The following is a 22,086-nucleotide window of genomic DNA, read 5'->3' as shown; positions in this document are numbered from 1 at the left end:
AGCACTATTTTTAGCTATACATAGATATTGTACAATCAATCAATGAGTTGTACAACCACAAATATAATCTTTTTGATTTTCTCTTAATTGACAACTCATCGATTGATTTGATAACTCACTCCAACACTCCCCCTCAAGTGAAAGCATCCAAATTTTTAATGCGCAACTTGTTTAATGAGTTGTAGAAATCCTTGTTTGATACGATCTTTGTACGAATATCCGTCAGTTGGTCTTCGGACTTCACAAATGGAAACCGAATTATTTTAGCTTCGAGATTCTCTTTAATAAAGTGTCTGTCAACCTCCACGTGTTTGGTACGATTATGCTAGATCAGATTATGAGCAATGACGATAGCTGCCTTATTATCATAAAAGAGGTCCATCTCGGATGTAGGAGCAAACCCAATTTCAGTTAGAAGTCTTTTGAGCTACAGAAGTTCATGAAGTCCTTTAGCCATTCCATGGAGCTCTACTTCAGCACTTGATAATGCCACCACTTTTTGCTTCTTACTTCTCCATGTAATAAGATTCCCTCCAACAAACATGAAATATCCTGAGGTGGATCTTCTGTCTATGGTATTCTCCACCCAATCTGCGTCTGTATAACCATTAACTTTGAGATGGTTATTTTTCAAAAACATAAGCCCTTTTCCCGGAGAGGATTTTAAGTATCGTAAAATCCGGATCACCACCTCCATATAATCCTTACTAGGTTGATGCATGAATTGACTTACTACACTTACTGCGTAGGTAATATCTGAACGAGTATGGGAGAGGTAAATAAGTTTACCAACTAATCTCGGGTACCTTCCTTTGTCCGTTGACATTTGGCTTGGATATTCTTCGAGCTTGTGATTCTGAATGATTGGAGTGTCTGTTGGCTTACAATCCAACATTCCAACCTCACATAGTAAGTCTAATATATATTTTCGCTAAGAAATAAATATACCTCACCTTCATCTAGTAACCTCTATTTCTATAAAATATTTGAGTCCTCCTAGATTTTTCATTTCGAACTCAGCCGCCAATTGTTTCTGAAGTTTAGTAATTTTCTTCTTATCATCCCCTGTGATGATCATATCATTGACATATACAATTAAAGCTGTTACCTTGCCCCGTTAGTGTTTCAGAAATAATGTATGATTTGAATTACTTTGGTGGAAGCCATATTTCTTCATTGCCAGACTGAACCTCCCAAACCATGCTTGAGGGGATTGTTTTAATCCATACAGTGCTCGCTGCAATTTGCATACAACTTCAGCTTTTGAAGATCATGTGTAACCTGGAGGAGTATCCATGTAGACTTCCTCTTCAAGATCACCATGGAGAAATGCGTTCTTTACATCAAACTGGTGCAATGGCCAATCTAAGTTGGTTGCGAGAGATAATAGGACCCTGACTGTATTTAACTTGGCTACCGACGAAAAAGTTTCTTGATAATCTAAGCTATATGTCTAAGTGTATCCTTTTGCGACTAGCCTTGCCTTGTATCGTTCTATAGATCCATCTACCTTGTGTTTAACAAAGAAGACCCATTTGCACCCGACTGTTTTTTTTCCTTTGGGCAATGGAACCAAGGTCCATGTTTGATTCTTTAGTAGTGCTCACATTTCTTCCTCTATTGCATGTGTCCACTTGGGATCAGCTAAAGCTTCCTGAACTGTAGTGAGAATATGACATGCGGACAACTCGTGTGAGAATGTCTTGAGAGGTTCATGTAGCTTTTCGGTGGAAGCATAGTTGGCAATTGAATACCTCGACCTTCTTTCTTCAATGTCTGGAGAGTATTTGTTTGGTGGCTTGCCACGGTTATGCCTGAAAGGTAAGGTATACCCAGCAGACGTATCTATGTTATTCATAGATGAGGGTGTAGTGAAATTGCTTACCTCATGAATATTCTCAGGAGATGGGTCTGTAGGTACTGAGAGATGGGGGATTTGGGTTCTTCTCCTGATGATATGAGCTCAGTTATCGAATGCCCTCTACATTCAGAAGGTATGTCAGGCCCTGAAGATGCATTTGTCGATTCCTTACCAATCATTAGTGTGTCATTCCGATCTTCAAGCCAGTCAAAACTCAACCAATTCAACTCTTCATCTAGTGTCTCCCCCTGAAGAGAAGAAGTGGATGCCGAAGAAGGATAGAACGGTTCGGATTCCAAAAATGTGACATCCATAGTCACATAGGAACGCTTGGTAGCAGGATCATAGCAGCGGTAGCCTTTTTGATGCATAGCATAGCCCAAGAAGAGGCACCGAAGGGCACATGGGTCAAGTTTGGTGCGCTGGTTCTTAGGGAGGTGCACATACGCCACACACCCAAATATGCGAGGAGGGAGCATTAGGGCCGTAGGTAGAGAGACCAAGGCTGACAGAGACTGTAATGGGGTCTTAAATTTTAATATTATGGAAGGAAGGTGATTGATTAAATGTACGGCAGTGGTAATAGCATCGGGCCAATGTCGTGTGGGAACATGAGCGCCTAGAAGGAGAGCCCGGGCAGTCTCAAGAATATGTCGATTCTTCCGTTTAGTGACTCCATTTTACTGAGGAGTTTGAGGATATAAGATCTCGTGAATAAGACCATGTTGTTAAAAATAGGAATGAAAGTGGTGATTAACATATTCGCCACCATTGTTAGAGCAGAGAATCCGAATATGAGCGGAAAACTGGGTCTGAACCATAATATGAAATGACTGAAAGATACGAAATACTTTATCCTTATGTTTCATCAAATATAGCCAGGTCATCCGGGTCCAATCATCAACAAATATCACAAACCATCGTACACCAGATATCGTGGATAAAGGAGAGGGTCCCCATATATCAGAATGAATTAAAGCAAAAGGTGTATCACTTTTATTCATACTTAATGGATAAATAGCACGATGACTTTTGACTAAAATACAAATATCACAGTGAAATTCAGAAGTCTCCACATTAGAGAATAAATCAGGAAATAAATGTCGTAAATATCTAAATGACGGATGTCCCAAACGACGATGCTACAGCCAAATCTGTTGAGCCTTAGAATCAAGTGTAGAAGACATGTGATGCGCACGACCCAAACTAAAATCTTCCATGTAGTATAATCCCCCTTTCCAATTATCTCCTTGGTGAGAATATCCTCAATAAAACAAAAATTGAAAAACATTAGCACCACACAATTTAAATCTATAGTAACTTGGCTAACTGATAATAACTTGTGAGATAAAGAGGGAACAAACAAAGTGTTGGGTAAATGAAGAGAGGGTGATAGGGTTACAGATCTGGCTCCTATGACAGGTGAGGTCACTTCATTAGCATTCGCAATGCTGGTGCGTCTTGGAGGTGAGTAATGAGAGAAATCTGTGGGATCAAAACGTCATATGATCCGTAGCCCCAGAGTCGAGGAGCCAATCACTACTGTTCACATCATGACGACGATTAAGCAAGGCATGACAGATGTTACCTAGATCCGCAGGAGAGAAGTCCGATTTAGGTGAGGCAGTGGGTGGGATGAGAGAGAGATAAGGTTCGGTTGCTGCCACAACAACCTTTCCCACGCCTTTAACTGTACCGTCTCATTTTTTTCTGGCTTGAAGCTCGTGCCACCAATCGGGGTACCCATGTAACTGGAATCAGTTTTCACGTGTATGCTTCGTATTGCCATAATGAGAGCATTTGAGACCATCGGATGAGGTACGGGCTTTAGAGGAAGATTTTCCAGTATACTGAGAAGTCGATCCAAACAGTCCAAGCTTTAGGCCTTTCGAAGTAAGCACCGCCCCTGAAGGTGGTTCGTGGTCGCCAGCGTTCATCACCACCTGGCGAAGAGCTTCCCTATGGACATAGGCATACGCTTGCTCCACGGTGGGAAACAAGTGCATCTGCAACACGTTGTTGCGAATATTGTCCAACCTGTCATCAAGACCATCCAAGAATACATAGACCCGATCTTCTTGGAGAAGATTATTATAACGTTCAATATCGGCAAGGCACTCCATCGGATTGGGACGTCGAAAATCAATCTCACGCCAGAGGCCTTGCAAATCGATGTAGTATATTTTCACGGAGCCACCCGCTTGGTGGAGATGTGAGACACGCTACCGGAGATCATAGACTTGCGAGGTATCGCCACCATCAAAATAGGTGGTAGCAACTGAATCCCTAACCATTTTGGTCGTGGGAAATCAAATGAAATTGTCAATTTACGCCGGATCCATGGAGTTAATCAGCCATCCTTTGACAATAGCATTGTCAGTACGCCATTTGTAGAAGGATAGATCGGCCGGAGATGGCTAAGGTAACTCGCCATTGATGTAGCCCAACTTCTCTTTGCCGGAGATGTACATCTTGACAACTTAGGACCATAAAGCATAATTGGAACCATCCAACTTGATGCCGATCGGGACAGCCGTAGGTTCAGAAAGCATGGTAGGGGCTTGAGCTTTGGATAGAACTTCGGCCTTTTTTGTGGTGAATATTTCAAAGAGGAGCGTATTATGGTCGATGGAGGAGTCACCGGACTTCGTTGGGGTTTCAGTGTCACCCATATGTGAAGGCGGCGGCGGAAGAAGGTTATGAACGAGGGTTAGACGTAAACCAAAAGCCAGAAATTGACTAGCTCTAATACCATGTCAAAATTTCTATTATCGTATTTCTTTCATCCTTTTTTAACAGAGATATTGTACAAATATATAGAGAGATTAACAACCCTATTCTTGGCTATACATAGATATTGTACAATGAATCAATGAGTTGTATAATCACAAATATAATCTTTCTAATTTTCTCTTAATTGACAACTCATTGATTGATTTGATGATAACTCATTGATTGATTTGACAACTCACTCCAACAAACGTTACTTATATTTGACTGCAATGATAATTTTACTAAATTATTTATTTAACTCAATGATAAAATATAATAATTACAATTTATTTTATTACTTTATAAGTTATGTGATTCTTGATTTATGAGTTATAATTTTCATTTAAATAAACTCTTGAAAATGATAAAAATGGCTCATTAATGTTGTATTTCATAAAAAATTGAAAAACCAAACAGGCCCAAGCTATGTGAAACGTTAGTGCTAACACGCACATGTGTAAATATATAAATAACTAATATTTAAATTCCTCATATGTCTCTCTCTTACACATATTCTAAGGTGTTGGACAAGTAAGTAGTTAGTAATATCATCTATCATCTACTTCGCTAGCTAACTCTAACCATATGCAATAAATTGCTTGTCATGATACAACTTTGCCCAAATCTGGCATACTGGATTTTTTGAGACAATGAATCTTCACTATCGAATTCGCTTGATTTCTGGCTTAGATCCTACATACAAGCCAAGAGTTGCTGCATGTGAGAGCTAAGTGCCAAAACATGTAATGGGTCAAGTCCTTAGCATTCCTTTGAAAAGGAATTTTCATATGCCCCTCCATAAAAAGTACATAGAAAGTCAAATAGTCCCTTCACCATTGAGGAAAACACCACTATAAAATGGTGCGCAAACCTTTCCATTAAGGCTGCCACACTATGAAAGTGGGACGCCTTGAAAGTCACACCTTTTGGACCTTAATGTGACGATTATGTGGGCCATTTTGTCTACTATTTTGTATGGTGTGGCCCACCTGGTGATTGAATAGATATGAATTTTGGCTCATCCTATCACCCTGGTGGGGCTCACTTGATGTGCAGGTGGATGACATACAGGAAACAATGTGGGGCCCGTGCACAAACAAAAAACAAGGTCACTGACGTGTGATGGTTGGATCAACCTAGCGTACAACATCCGTCATTTTCTTTCTTCAATCTTTCATTTTCCCCTCAAATCTATTTGCTTGGATTGTCCAATAGACGTGATCTTCACAGCCTGAATGATATTTGTTTGCATCTAGGATTAATAAGTAATTATCAATCTTATATGTTGGGGCATAATTAGAAGATAGATGTTATGCTACACTAGGGAAAACAATATTCCAAGGCCCTCTTCATGGACAGCTCAAACAGATAGCAATTGAGTATTGGATGCAAAAGCCACACTATCAATGAACTTTACTATGCCCGTTTAGATTGGATAGCAATACATGAGTGGCCTTGTCAACCCACCACATCTTTAATAATCAAAACATATGGGACTTTTCTACTTGTTTCAAAAAATCATGGTCATTGTGGGCTAGTATTTACAAAATGGCCCACCTTCTTGTTTGTTTGTCATCCAAGCCATGCATTAAGTGAGACCTAGATGACATGAGATGCCCCAAAAATTGTACTTATCTAATAATCATCATGTGGCTACACCATAGAAAAATTGGACAACCCCAACTAGTAAAAATTCACAGCAAGTTGGTTATAAAAGGTGTGATTTTTGAGACGTCTGACTTTAATAGTGGACGACTATATTGTACAGGTCGATAGCTTATGTATGTTTTTCCTATAAAGGCTATTTTAAATAGAATAGTAATTTTGTTACTGGTGAAAAATGCCAGTAACCTGACCTAAGTTAGAGAGAACTGATGGAAGTAACTGGGATACGAAATACCTTAATTAATTAGGTAGCATGATGAAAAATTCATTTAGTTAGGTACCAGAATGTAAATACTAAATTAAGAAGGCAGTAAAACATAAAAATCCCAAAAATTAAAATTAAAATTAAAAATAAAACCATCCATCACAACAGCGGAAGCGGATTGCGTACTGAGTAAACTCTGTGGGGTCCACTGTGATTTACATATTTTATCTGCTCCGTCCATCCATTGTAACAGATAATTTGATGGTTGAGACCAAAAATTAAATATATCCAAATCTCAGGTGGACCTCACTACGGGAAACAGTGTGAATTGAAATTCTACCTATTGAAAATTTTTAGGGGCCAACCGACGTTTTGGATCAAGCTGATATTTGTGTTTTTCCTTCATCCATATCTTTGTGATCTCATGAACAGGTTGAATAACAAATAAAAATCACTGTGGGTCGCAAGGTTTCAACGGTGAAAGTCATTATTCCCACTGTTTCCTTTGGTGTGGTCCTCTTGAGCTTTAGGCATACTTTTATTTTGGAATCAACCGTTAAAATGATTTGGAAAAACGTATAGACGGCGTGGATAACCCATATACATTAATAGTATGCCCAACTGAGTTTACTCAGTACGATAAAAGCGTACTGAGTAACTCAGTACGCAATCCTATTTCCACAACAGCAACAACTGCAACCGCTCTGCCTTGCCCCACTGCCGAGAGAAATGTATATAAGAGAGTGACGTCTCTTCCAACATATTTCCCGCTTTCCAAGCAAACCTCACCTTGGCTATTTTTGATTCAGATCTCTCTCTCTCTCTCTCTCTCCATTTCTAGGTCTTAAATTCTGCCTTGGAACTACTCCTTTCTCCTGGCATCTAATTCCAATTACCTGAAATCAAATCGGAAATCGCCAACTTCCTTCTCCGGTACCTCCCGCCAATCCAGTGCTGTTCATTTTTCTTCATTTTCCATTGCCGATTTCGCAGATCTTGATTCCTTTCATGATATCCGTTTCTTTCTCGGTCGATTCAGCGAAGAATGGCGGTGGTTTTGTGGCCCATGACGCCTGGTCTGGTATGCCAAGATTCAATTATTTTGTAGATTTTTATTTTCTTTTCCATTTCCAATTTGTTTCTTGAAATGTGTCGTCATAGTTTCCTTATTTTCGTTTCAATATTGCCGGTTCAATTTCATAAATCTAATGTGGTTGGTGAACTTTCATAGTAATCCATGTTATTAATTTTGCCCGCCTATTCATGCTAGGATTTTTTTCCATCTGATTAGAATTATTCTTTTGTGGATGATTTTGTGGAATGGTATGCTTTGAAGAGATAAGATATGCCATTTTTTTAATCAGATATTGGTGATCCAATTGTTTATTGATCTTGACAAATGCTGGCCACAGTAATTGGAGTTTGGATGCTGTCCAATGTGACCTGTACTAATGGGCTATCTGGCTTCAGCATTTTGATCTGATGAGGAGTCACGTTGTCCTCATTCATTTGAAATTTTAGTTGTTTGATATCAACGGGGTTAGCAAATTCAGACATGGGTTTCGATATATTCGAATTTATTGAGTGGGTCATTGGAGAAAGTTTCTGTATTTTATTCATTTCCTATACATGTATTGGGTCGTACGAAATGGCAGTTGAATTCAGGCTCATATTCTGATTGGCCCATCTATTATTCCTGAATGCATATACTTCTCTGGTAAATGCCCCACCATGCTTCAACTTTTGAGAATGCGAATAAAAGTTGAATTTTGTCATGAGAGGATGTGTAGGCATTTGTTTGAAAATTTGACAAGTAGACGTTAAGAAATGTTCTATTCATCAAGAAGGTCACCATGAGAGGATGTGTAGGCATTGGATATTTTACTATTGAGAAATGCCTAGGCGATTTGCGCGAGGAGAGATTGAAGAGGCAAATCATGGCAGATGTACCAATATATCACACTTTCGCAGGGTCCTGCCACTCACTAGGGTGGGGTCGATGCTACCATGCCCTGTTCAGAATTCAAGAAGGTCCACTCGTCTGGTGGGTGTGTACTGATGTGCATTGAATATAGACCATTGGTTATGTTTTCTCCAACTGTCTGCTACATTTCTGCCCCACTTGGTGTATCAATCAGTCTGATTATTGGGCCATGTCAATTTCTTGTGCTATCAAAAAATAAAAGATGTCTTGTTCATGTTGTCGCCCACTCTTGCATGTGTGTCATGTGGCACATGTGTTGTGAACAATGTTGTTAAATTGCATAAGCGATGGTATGCAATCTAACCTGTGTGATTGTTGGGGCATAAAAAAATGATGAATGAAGAATTAATAGAAAGATCAAGAAGAAAGGAAGAAATGAAGAAAATATGTAAAATAAGTAAGGCATTCATAGCATTGCGCCCACCCGCGCAAAGGTCTTAGATTGCGTGGGCCCATGCAAACATCAGCATGGGTTGCGCGGACATGCACAACACTTGGTTTGGATTGATCAAGATGAGCGGTTGGATCTAATAGAAAGTGGGCCCCATGGCACAGAGATCGAGGGTCCGCACGTGTGAAGGCCTATAAATACCCCACTCCCCCTCTCATTTGGACACGTTGAAGATTCCAAGGAAGATCAGAGCTCTTGAGAAGAAGAGAAGTTTGAAGGTATTCGGGATAAGAAGGAAGAAAGGCAGGTTGTGCTGGTCCGTGCAACCAATAGTGCAGTTGCGCGGACCCCCGCAAACACTACTGGTTGCGCGGGTATCAATAAATGGGCTGAAATGCTGTCGAAATGCTATCTTTTCTTCAGTTCCAGGGTTTCTTCGGAAGGAACACACGAGATCATTGTATTCCTCTCAATGAGATGACTAAATTACAAGCCGAAATGTTGCCGGATTGGATATTTAGATTTAATATTCAAACTCTTGCAATACTTGTATTTTAGATATGCTATCTTAGAATCAAGGGAATCGAAGGATGTAAATGAACTCAGTATGAATAAGAAATTATGATTGTTCTCTATACACTCTCTTTGTTATGATTGGATAAGGTAACTTCCCAAATCAAATGCATTTGTTTTTTGTCGAAACAGTGATCAGTTATGTGATCGCACAATCACATAAGTGATCGCACAATATTTTTTTAAAATTTAAAGAAAGAAAGAAAAAAATCGAAAAAATGAAAAAAAATAATCTATTTTTCCCCATAAAGACTTAACTACTCCCATCAATTTTTAAACTAATTTGTGTAATATTACATTTACTAAGTTGCTAATAACTAAAGATTAACAATAACTCAACAACTTATTAATAAAAACTTAATACTTTTATTGATAAACCAAATCTACGAAGTACGAACTATAGATTTATTATATACATTATTCCCTCCCATTGTGGCACATCATCACCACCACCACCATCATCGTCAGAGTCATCTCCTTCTTCAACGTACACTTTATCTTCTTCTTCTTTATCATCTGTCCGTGTAAGTTGCTTATTTATGTCTAATGGTCAAGCATTTTCTTCTTGTACCTCTTCAATCTTAATATCATCGTCTTTTCCTTGACTGCTAGGCGCAGGCCTCGTGCTACTGCTTGCCCCTCCAGCTCCTCTCCTTTGCTATTGAGAACCTTCGCTAGGTGCCGATCCATAAGCGGCATCTTCGACTTGGGTCCATGTAAGGGAATCATCATCAACGACTAGATCCTCTGTCTCCACAAGCCACTCACTATCTGCTTCTAAATCATCTACGCTAATAGGATCATAGAATCCAGGCTTTTCTTGCCTAGCCTGGAATATTTTCCGCAGCTTCTGGTTATATTAGACGAAGAGCGGGTTGTTGAGTTTCTTTTGTTCGAGACGATTTCTCTTTTTCATGTGAATCTGTATTAAAATTTAGAATGTGTAATATTAGTAATTAGCATTGAAATTTAAAACTTGAAGTAAATTATAGAACTTTAAGTTGTAAAACTCACCGACTCGAATGTACTTTAGCTGCGCTCGCAACCGCTCAAAGAACACGTAAGGCCAAGAATTCTCATGGTCAGCTTTTGTAGTACTGGATCCCTCTTAATCGGGTCAACTCCATACATAGAGCACTAGTTAGCTGTGCAAATAAGTTTAAGGTAGACATTTTCTCACTTAGACTTCTTATTTTGTAAGTTGTAGAAATTCATAGAATTGCATATTTACTTGGCAATTTCATACTCCTATGAGAGAGAGAGAGAGAGAGAGAGAGAGAGAGAGAGAGTCTTGAGAGTTGAAAACATTTCTTTTCTTGAACTTGGAAGTCTTGGAGTCTTGATTCTCTTGAATCTAGATTCTAGAATGTTGATGTAAATGATCACATTCTTGAATCTTGAATCCTAGAAATTACAAACTAGAAACTAGAAATAAACTAGAAAATAGAATTAAATTAGAAACTAAAATAAACTAGAAATGAGAAAATTAGAAATAAACTAGAATCTAGAAACTACAAAGTACAAACTAGAAACTAGAAACTACAAGTCTACAATTACAAATTTACAATTTAGAAATTACAATGAAACAAAATAGAAGACTTTGTTGTTGGTCTTGACTTGAATATTGAGTGTGTGCTTGCCACTTGAGAGTTGAGACTTGACCTGACTCTTGAGTTGTTGGGTCTCTTGAGTTGAGTCTTGACTCTTGATAAATGATAATTCTAAGGAAAGAAATCAAGAATAGATCACACAACACAAGTTAGAATAGAGATTATTATTATTATTATTATTTTTTAAATAGAATAAGAGATTCGAATAAGAGAATAGAAGAGAGAAAGAGATAAAGTGAATAATATAGAGTGATTCTTCTTCTTGCTTTTTGATCTTGAATCCTTGATTCTTGCCTTCAACTTGAAGTGAAAATAGTAAAGAATAAAGATAAGAGAAATTATGAAAGAGATTAAGAGAGAATGAAGGCTTTGTAATGATGTATGAGAGTTATTGAGTGTGTATTGAGAGTTTTAGTGACTATATGTTGCAAATGGAGGAGGGAGAAGTGCCTTTTTCATAAGCAAAACTTGTGAAAAAAAATAAATTAAAGTTCCAACGGTCAGATTTTTAGAATGTATGTGATCGCATGTGCCATTATGTGATCGCATAATGGCATATGTGATCGCATACCATCGCATATGCCATATGCATGGTTCTATGTGATTATGCAATTGCATATGACAACATTGGTTGTGAATTACCCCTTCAATTTCTTCTTGTGCTAGAACTTTCCATTTCTAATAAAAGAGGCTATGGAGTGATTCTGGTTGTTTTCCTAGATGTATTCTGGTCATCCATAAACGTATGGTGTTACCTGTGTTTGGTTGGTGAGGGTCCATGAATGGGTGGAAGTTAGTAAATTGACTTTATTCTTCTGCTAGCTAGATCATGTTTTTCACTTGACAACTTATGTTGCCAATAACCATCCTTGATTGGCTTCACATACATTGTTTTATGAAAACTTGAGTTGGTTTTCCACATCAATTAATGTTTACCAATTTCTGGATATGCTTTTATGTTAATAAGATATGCTAGCCACCAATGTTGTGTACACGAGAATTTTTTGAGTCTATTTTGCCACATCAGTTCTTTTTTCTTTTTTTTTTTAATATTTTTTTTTCCCTTATTGTTCTCTCATTTTATTTTGATATGCTTAATTTTGCCTGTTTCAGGTTTCCTTTTTGCTTGGCGTTGCTCCTGTCTTTATTGCATGGATATATTCAGAGATTCTGGAGTATAAGAGATCTTCATCTCCTCCCAAAGTGTAAGTTTTTTAATTGAAATGGAGACTTCATGACCCTTTTCAGCTGTTCTTTGAGTGATTTGACATTTACCCAATGAGTTGAGGTATAACTGAAGTGTCATTACTTTTGTAATGATATGAACCCGCTATACATTATGCTTTTGTATGTTCTTGGGAGGTATTGAGAGTCTTTTCTTGTAAGAACTGGTGTTGGTGTGTATGAGCATAAGACGATTGCTATGAAGAGTAAGGGGGGAGTGTTGGTTGCGTGTATTCACATGACTTGAGATTTAGCTGAAAAACTGCAGACAGGGTGAACTCTTTGGTTCTTTGCTTTGATAAATGATGACTTTATGAATGAATGATGGGGGGGATTCCCCAATAACAAAGGAATATAAACGGAGTGAAGCAAAGAAGGTTATTCACAATGGAATCCGTTGGTCTCCTTTGGTTGAAACGATGACAAGGAAGCTAGTTCTAATTCTGTTGAATGTACTTTAAGGAGGGATGATGTACGACAACTAACTACTTGCTCTAAAAGCTCGAATTGATAGAGCGTGGCGAATCAATCCCTTTATCTCATAGCCCAGGCCCCACATCCCATGAGTTAGGTCCTCGGCCGAACCCCTGAGTGTGCCGCCGTATCCCACAGGCCACCCGACTTGAGCCCAATGTGAAAATGCTCTTGCATTAATCACCTCCGGTGAGGAGTCTCGAACACGAGACCTCCTGCTTTGATACCACTTTGATGCATGACAACTAAGTACTTGCTTTGAAACCTCGAACTAATAGAGTGTGGTGAATCAATCCCTTTATCTCATGGCCCAGGCCCCACATCCCATGGGTTAGGTCCTCAGCCGAACTCCCCTCGTGGGCCCCATATCACATGGGTTCCGCATCACACGAGCCACCCGCCTCACACAAGTAGGGCCTGCCTCACACGAGCCACTCGCCTCACACGGGTCACCCACTCCAAATGTACCCCCGCATCCCACAAGCCACTCCACTCGAGCCCAGTGTGAAAATGGCCCTACATTAAGGGCCCACGGCATTACCTCCGAGAGAATGTTACTGTAGAAGATAAGACTTAAGAGAATGTGTTCTCTTGCAAGATTCAGAGGTTTTAACAAAGGGGGAAATTAATAAAGGACAGACGACTAGAAATTACAAACAATACTGTGGGTCACTAATGAGATACGAACCAGTGGCGAAATACATGAATAAACATAATTGCAACTGGTAACATGAACTCATGGTTGTATTTTTCAGAACAATTGCTTTCAGAGTGACTGCTTCTCTTTTGTGAATCAGTTGCATTTTATGTTTGTTGTTTCTCAAAGACATGGTTTTCAGTTTTCGTATCTATGAATTCTCCACACTTTATACAAGCATTTTATATGCTTCTCAGTAGCTGACTTTTTCTTTTTCTTCTTCTTCTTCTGTCTTGGTTGCAGTCATTCAGATGTCAACCTGGTTGACTTGGAAGGTGAGACAATCAAGGAAGATGATCGAGCTATTTTGCTTGAAGGAAGTCTTGCAAAATCAGCATCTGCAAAATTACAGAGTTCATCTGTCAGAGCAAATCTAATAAGGTTACCTACGTCACTATGGTGTAATAATATCTTCATGATTCCTTTCAAGTACCCATGCTTACATTTTTGCTGGAGTTGCATGACATTCTAGGTTTCTAACGATGGACGAGCCTTTCTTGCTGGAAAATCGAGCTGTTTTAAGAGCCATGTAAGCCATCCTTTTCTCCATCAGTTTTCTTCATTTATAATTAGTAAATCATTATACAACCATATTGTGTTTTTTAGGTCTGAATTTGGGGCACTTATGGTTTACTTCTACATTTGTGATCGGACGAATCTGTTTCCAGATTCTAAAAAGGTGCCTATCTGTTCTTCTTTGATTAGATTTGATTTGCTTTTCTGAATTTTGTTTATGACGAATGGAATGAAGAAACTCATTGATTGCAATCAACCTACATAATGGATTGTTAGATAGTGCTTGATTGTAATCAACCAATGTAATAGTCTCTTACATTTCGCCCGTGAGAGTTTTATGTTCTCATTGCTGGTCCCCAGCCCTGATGAAGGAGGAGGGTTGCGTTAGGTTGGCAGCCGGCATCAAACTTATGCCAAAACTTCCAACATGAATCTGAACAATATTGGTGGGGAAGGATTTATGTAGCCGACCCCAATTAGTTGGGATAAGGCTTAGATGGTGATGATGATGATGATGGATGGATGGAATGAAGAAACAACTCTTGGGTTTCATTATTGTAATTAGTTGTGCTAAAGCTATGAAAGCAAACATGCAAGAAGTTGTTTGAGCGATTTAATGTGAAGGAGCCAGGAAAGAACCTACTGTTTCACTAGAAGCTAAAGATGCAACTATATAAATCAGTAGCCGAGCTATAGAGAGATGTGATGTATCTTTTAAAAAAATAAAAATAAAATCTCTCTATACAAATCCATGTCGATTTAATATCCGTTACACAGAATTTCATCCCTTTTTTATACATAAAGAATGATGACTTCTGCTGGTGTGATACAACACATCTTTCTATTATCATTCTTGTTCTTTGACTATTTTGTTTGTTTGAAGTCATTAATAAATAATTAAGAATAATAATCATGACTAATTTGTTTCGACTCGAATACACACACACACATTTATATATAAACTAAGGTGAAAAGACAACATAGGGTTTATTTTGACTAGATGCTATTGATTCTAGGAGGACTTTAATGAGGAGGATGACAAACCAACCACGAACTAAAGGGCAAGTTGCTTGATTGGTTCAAATCCAATTCGTGGGATGGTGGAAAACCAAACAAAGCATTTAGGTCGCTGAATCGGTCAGTCGTCTGGTCAGTATCTGAATCTCCCATCTGTTGGTGGGTGTAGTATAGAGGGAAAGCCACTAGATATTGTTGGGCAATCACACACATGGTGGCAAGACTGACTTTGGAATGGAGGCCCCCTAAAAAAATAAAAAACAAAAACAAAAACAAAAGTAGAAGCTTTCGTTCCTTCTGTGCACAAACAGACATAGATTCCCCTTTCCAAATTCAACTAGATGGGGGGAGTCAACCATACTATTCAATTGATCAATCAATCTTTGTTTGAGAATGGACCAGGTGGATGGGGTGGGGATGGCATGCAGCGTTGATCGGGCAAGCCAAAGAGTGGGGCAAGTTGGTGTTCTGTAGAATGAGTTTGGCCACAGTAGCTTCTTGAGAGACATTGCTTGTGGGCCATGATAGCAATTGTCCTGGCCTTTGCTGGACACTACCCTAACCTGCGGGCGGACTCACCGGTGGACACCCTTAACACACCTGACTGGAAAGAAGTAGAGGATGGTTTTGCAGCTGGTTCTCTTTCGGAGGGCTGGTTGCATTGGGAGTTGGATCAAGAGTTTTTACTGTTTACATTTTTGTCAGCTTTAGCAGTGTTTGAAAACCTGGACTATTCCGGATGATCGGCCAGTTTGGAGTGGAACTGGCAATCACAATGGGCTGCATGTGTCAATTAGGTGGTTAACTGGTTCCTAAAACAACTGCAAGCTCACCAGTAAAGGCTCGATGCCATGAGTTCTATGAGCCGAGTAATCACCAGAAAGGGTTTGACAGGTAAGATCACTGGCTGGACTGAACTGCCCACACGAATGGGTCAGGATCCGGTCCAGGCTTTAAAACATTGAGCTTAGCGAGCTATATCCCCCCGAATTTGTTTGTGATTAGTAATTTTCTCTTCTTTTTCTTTTTCTTTCTTGCACATGTCTGCACTCATGCATTTGTGTGCATGTGCATGGCAGGCCCTAGTATTTGTAGGCACCAGTGAAAGTTGTACTGCACCCTATAAATTTGTATTTTTGATAGAAAAGGTCTATTACCTGGAAATTTTTGAGGTCTTTTATTACATTAATGGTCCAAAAGAAGTAAATCTTCTGGGAAAAAAAAGGTCCTGAAGAGGTGTTCCACTAGTCGCAAATTAATTAGTCAGCTTCGATTAAATAACTAGGACATTCTTTAATTTTCATTTCGATTTGACTTTTTCACAAGAAGCCTATCACAAATACCCGATAGAATAAAAAGGCGGCACATTCATAATTATCGAAACTTTTGCAAGGCTTACACAATTCAGTATGACCTGAACATTTGAAAGATCTGATGACATTGCTTCACTTGTTTGATGAAGTACTTCTTGCTGTTCTTGGTAGTTGATACAGCTTGCACTGCGTATAGGCAAATGATTCTTGCTACTCTTCAATTCGGATGATGATTTTGTCTCCATTTTAGCAGCACTTAGGTGGCCTGTTCGCTTGCTCAGCGGGCTGCGCCCTTTTTTTTGTATTCCCTTTGTTTTTATATAATGAATTGTCATCTTTCAAAAAAAAAAAACAGTGGTCTTCAATGTACTTGCTATTGCTTTTGAAGGATTAACTAGGCTGGAAGCTTCTGTGTTAATGTGCTTATCCAACTATTCTTATTTAATTTGTGATCCATGATTTTTTTTTACAGAACTACAGCCGTGACCTTTTCCTCTTTCTTTACATTCTGCTCATCATAGTTTCGGCTATGACCTCTCTCAAAAAGCATAATGATAAATCGACATTCTCTGGCAAATCCTTACTTTACCTTAATCGGCATCAAACTGAGGAATGGAAAGGATGGATGCAGGTTAGGCCCTCATTTTCAAAAGTTGCACATTTTTTATGGTGGGCTAAATGCCATTTTCTTTGTATGACTGGACATCCTTATTCCTTCATTCACTATATTCTTCTTGTTAGCTTGCATTACAGATTTTCCGTTTCAGCTTTTCCTCTTCACAACATGAATCCCTCATCATCATCTAAGCCTTATGCCAATTAATTGAGGTCAAATACATGAATCCTGTTGCTGGGGGATGCCCTAGCCAACCCTTACCCATTTCTCACTGCACCCGGGTTCAGATGCAGCACGTCGCTTACAGGGAACACCCTAGCATGAGTTTGGAATGTCACAGCATAAATCTTTTGTATTTCTCATGCCTTCATGCTTTCAGCTATGCAGCTAGTTTCAGTGTCCATTTCAATTATGAAATGCATGAAGGGTGAATCTAACAACTGTTGTTTTTTGCTACCAGTCATGGAAACTTCTTTGTTACAAAAAGTGCTCTTTGTTACATTGTTTGGGTGATTTATGTTTATTTTTCATTTTTTATTTTGTTGGAATATTAGAGTTCAATTTGAGTTTGAAAATTTTCAATATCACTAGAAGTTGCCCCAAAACGAAGCTGATTGCTTGTATGCAAGATGCTCCATTTAATGAAAAATTCTTTAATGCAATGAAGTCCACTAGGTGATTACATGCTTCGTCTATAGAGTGAATGTAAACATAGGCATGTTATACACAGGGAAATTGGATTGGTTCGGAGGGACTCACCTTGGATTGCCCTTTGAACAAGATATACTTCGATTGGAGATTCTCTTCTTCTTCTTTTTTTGACAATATTGCATGGGGAAACCTTGATTGGAGAATAACTGCTAAACAGGAAAAAGGTTTTGGGAGTTGATCATTTTACAGATGTGTAGTAGTTGTGCAAATGCTCGAACAGAATGCTGGAAATGGAAAGTGAGAAACGTAGCTAGAATTTGCAAGGGGTGCTTTTTTCCTTGTATCTAGGGATTGGACAATCCTGACTGTCTAATCAAGAGCCTGGAAATAGACAGTCAAAATAAAAATTAAGAAAAAAAAAAAACTCTCCTTATTAGTTATAGGAAAAACTCGTGCATAGTGGTTATGCAAATGCATGAAACTAGTTTGGGAGATGAGAAATGGGAAATGTAATGAGTATTTGCAAGGGGAAATTATTTCCCAGTATCTATGGATTGGAGAATCCTGTCTGATCAAAAGCCCGAACATGGATTGTCAAAAGTATACACAAGGGTCCATATTAATTATAACCATCCTTTTCAATGGCAAAATATCCATTCATTAGATCATTAGGATTTTTCAGCTAATATGACTTTTAGGCTCTTGACAATCTGATATGGGGCCCACAACAGTCTGGAAAAATCATTGTGTCTTCCTCTGGACTAATGTTTGAATGGACCTAGGTGGGTCCACTAATTCCATGGTCGGGATCAATAAAGGTTGAGGGCAACCTATTCTATACAAGCAGTCTGCACTACATTATAGGGCAGAGGTACTGCACTGGATCGATCATCATACACACATGTACATGTATGTTGCGTTTTCTGATAGTGCTATTTTGCTTTATATTTAGTGTTGCTGACATGAACTTCAGGTAATTGTTTGTGTAATTGCTCCAGTGTCTCTGTCTTGCTTTTCAGCACAACACACACACAAAATAAAAAAAATAAAAATAAATGAAAATAAAAATAAACCCTCTCATTCACACACATATGGAACTATGGATGTTGGTGTGCATGTTTAAGATAATTGTAGCCTATATATCAGATGGACAGTTGTATGTACTGCTAAGTACTATCTCCACGGGACAATACAAATTGTAGCTAGGCAGTTGGATTTTCTAAAATTAAGTATTCATTTCCTTCTGTGTGTCCTCCAGGTCTTGTTTTTAATGTACCATTACTTCGCTGCAGCAGAGATATATAATGCGATACGCGTATTCATTGCTTCTTATGTCTGGATGACTGGATTTGGGAACTTCTCATATTACTACATTCGGAAGGATTTTAGCCTTGCACGCTTTGCGCAGGTGCCTCTATGGTTAAAGAGCGGCATTTCTTATGTTTGTCTTTGTTTCTGTGACTGATATAAAAGGTCTGTTTGTCTCATATGTTTAAATGCAGATGATGTGGCGGCTGAATTTCTTGGTGATATTTTCGTGCATTGTTCTTAATAATGACTATATGCTGTACTATATCTGTCCTATGCACACGCTTTTTACTCTTATGGTGTACGGAGCACTTGGGATTTTTAACAAGTATAACGAGATTGGATCTGTGATGGCTGCGAAGATCATCACATGTTTTTTGGTGGTTTTCTTGATTTGGGAAGTTCCTGGAGTTTTTGACATTCTTTGGAGTCCTACGACTTTCCTACTAGGTTAGTATCCTAATTAGCTATATTATACATCCACCACGTTGTACAGCTAATGGCTTATTCCCAAGCATAACAATCCCTTTAAATGCAGGTTACAAAGATCCTGAACCTTCAAAAGCACAACTTCCTCTCTTGCATGAATGGCATTTCAGATCAGGCCTTGATCGCTACATTTGGATCATTGGGATGATATATGCATACTATCACCCTACAGTAAATTTCATGATCATTGGCTCCACAGTCCTTATATCAGTACCATAGTCTTTCTGGTTCTTGAATGAATAACATGCCACCAACTTGAATGCCTTCTCGATGTATCTGTTGCTGAACATTTGAAGCTCTTCTTTTTTCCATCACAGATCGAGAGGTGGATGGAGAAATTAGAGGAATCTGAAACCAAGTTGAGGCTATCAATTAAGACAAGTATTGTGGCAGTTTCCTTAGTGGTGTGTCGTATGTTCTTTTACAAGATTGATGAATCTCTAATTTTACAGATAATTGTACGTTATTTTTCTAATATCATTGAATGGATTGATCAAAATTTTTTCTGCTCTTGTAGGCTGGTTATATGTGGTATGAACATATTTACAAGCTGGACAAAGTCACATACAATAAGTTACATCCTTACACATCATGGATCCCCATAACGTGCGTGTTAGGGCTTTTACAGCTATATATATAAATATTTCATACATACTATGAAATTCTTGGGCGGTCATAATAACTTTCTTTTATTTGCACCCCAGTGTTTACATTTGCTTGCGGAATTTCACACAGCATCTCCGTAACTTCTCTTTGACTCTCTTTGCGTAAGTGCCATCCTCGAGCTTTTGGGATACTGCTGTCTCCTGTGTTCTCCATTTTAACTTGTTTTGCTTTCTAGGTGGCTTGGCAAGATAACATTGGAGACCTACATTTCCCAATTCCATATCTGGCTGAGGTCTGTGGGCTTGCATTACCTTCTTTACTTTCTATAGTTGGTTTTGATATTCAGTTTGAAATGAAAGAAACAGAATCTCTGTTTTTGTGTTGATAAGTTGTTCGATTTTGACACCGCTCTATAATGTGGAAGTATCCAAATTGCAATTGCATTCCTCAGTACTTGTATTAAGGAACTATGCTTCAACTGCAATCACATTAGTTTGAAGTTGTATTGAAAAGGAATCATCATGCATACTTGGAAACATCAATACAATGACCATGTTCACAATTTGATTAAGATCTGCTTCCAACTGCAGCCGAAGTTAATCCTTTTTGTGGCTAACCGGGATAAAGGGTGGGGAAAATTGCATTTGAGACTGCTTGGAACAACACTGGTTTTAATCTTCTGTGCAACAATTGCTTTCGGAGGCTAGATGTAGCCTTTCCAACAGTCACTTCTCTTTTACTAATGATTGTGAGAGGATGGGTAAGTTGGCCACGGGTATCAGTCATGCATCAAAAATACAATCAAGGAAAGAAAAAGAATTTGTCCTTTGCGATGTTGTTCTTGGATAATTTGCTAACTTTTTCCTCCAGATCTTGATATATCCTTTGCATGGGAATAGATATTTCTGCTCACTTCTTTTGACACATACATTACCCCTCTCCATTGTTTTTCTAATGCCAGACCCTCCAAGATGAGTAATGAGAAATGACTTTAAAAAAACAGGCCTACTTATCATAACTAGGAATTCTTGTTTTATATTTGCACGTTTAAGTAATTAAAAATAAAATTATTAGTCTGTCTATACAGATGTGTTGGTAGGATGTCAGTGTTTTGATGTGTGACACTCATGATTCCCATAAGTTGTTGTGTCCAAGCGACAAAAAGCTGTAGCCATGAATGTTATATCTTATGGTTTTCTCATGTGAATCTGCAGAACGAACACGCCCAATGGACAGCCGAAATGGCTCCTTTCTCTCATCCCAGATTATCCTTTGCTCAATTTCATGCTTACAACAGCTATTTATGTCCTAGTAAGTTCAATCTCACCTGACCTACTTGAAAATGAAAGAACATTGATATTATCAAAAAGCCTGTCAATAATTCTAAAGAAGGATCAATCTCATTTGGCATGCAGGTTGAGCCATGCATACTTGCTTCTCAATCTCTATGGGCTTTGCTCTTGCAGGTATCCTATCGGTTCTTTGATCTAACAAATTACCTAAAGACAATCTTTGTGCCCAGTAAAGACAACAACCGCCTTTTACACAATTTCATTGCTGGAGCTGCTATTTCTGTGTGCTTGTATTGTATTTCATTGTTTCTTCTTCAGATTCCTCAAACTGTGGTACGTTATGTGACATTTGCTGCATTGGTAAGAAGCGATCTTTCTTTTGCATCTAACAAGTGAAATGATTGACAGACCTGACAGATTGAGACACTGACCTTCACCAAAAGATTTCTTGCCGGGGACCCAAGAATTCGGATTCCGGCTAATAAGCAAGGGTTGGAGCTGAAGGTTTGGTTTGAGAATCTGGCATTGGTAAACCAATGTTTCCATTTTCTTCCTCTTTAAGAAGTATCTTATGCTCTTGAAAGGCACCATTGTAATGGGGATCTGTTCAGAGATGAATAGCAGTTTTAGGCTCAAAGGAGACTGGGAAGGAGGAAGCGTTTTTCTTTTTCTTTTTCTTTATTGTAGTCTTGGCGATGGCCATTTATCGGTGCTTTTGTTTTTACTCCTGTGAGAAGCTGAAAGAAATAGGCACTGAAGTTGGTAAATACATGTGCTTTTGGTTCCTATAGAAATCCAATAAATTCAAAATTCAAAATTCAA

At 38.6% G+C, this 22,086-nt stretch overlaps 1 protein-coding gene across 1 annotated transcript; it reads left to right on the top strand.

Annotated features, from left to right (window-relative positions):
• The first annotated feature begins 7,227 nt into the window (after positions 1-7,227).
• On the top strand, positions 7,228-22,086 carry LOC131227617 (protein REDUCED WALL ACETYLATION 3-like). The gene is made up of 16 exons (XM_058223422.1): positions 7,228-7,584; positions 12,175-12,266; positions 13,700-13,837; positions 13,929-13,985; positions 14,063-14,135; positions 16,775-16,933; positions 18,828-18,977; positions 19,072-19,327; positions 19,416-19,537; positions 19,684-19,770; positions 19,884-19,972; positions 20,071-20,133; positions 20,208-20,264; positions 21,187-21,283; positions 21,439-21,597; positions 21,673-22,086. The coding sequence occupies exons 1-16, from the start codon at positions 7,549-7,551 to the stop codon at positions 21,676-21,678; spliced, it is 1,641 nt and encodes a 546-aa protein (XP_058079405.1). The 5' UTR covers positions 7,228-7,548; the 3' UTR covers positions 21,679-22,086.

The sequence above is a fragment of the Magnolia sinica genome, chromosome 15 (assembly GCF_029962835.1).
Source record: "Magnolia sinica isolate HGM2019 chromosome 15, MsV1, whole genome shotgun sequence".
NCBI classification, from domain to species: domain Eukaryota; kingdom Viridiplantae; phylum Streptophyta; class Magnoliopsida; order Magnoliales; family Magnoliaceae; genus Magnolia; species Magnolia sinica.
Note: the sequence above shows the minus strand (reverse complement) of the source record. Positions and strands in the feature narration are given on the sequence as shown.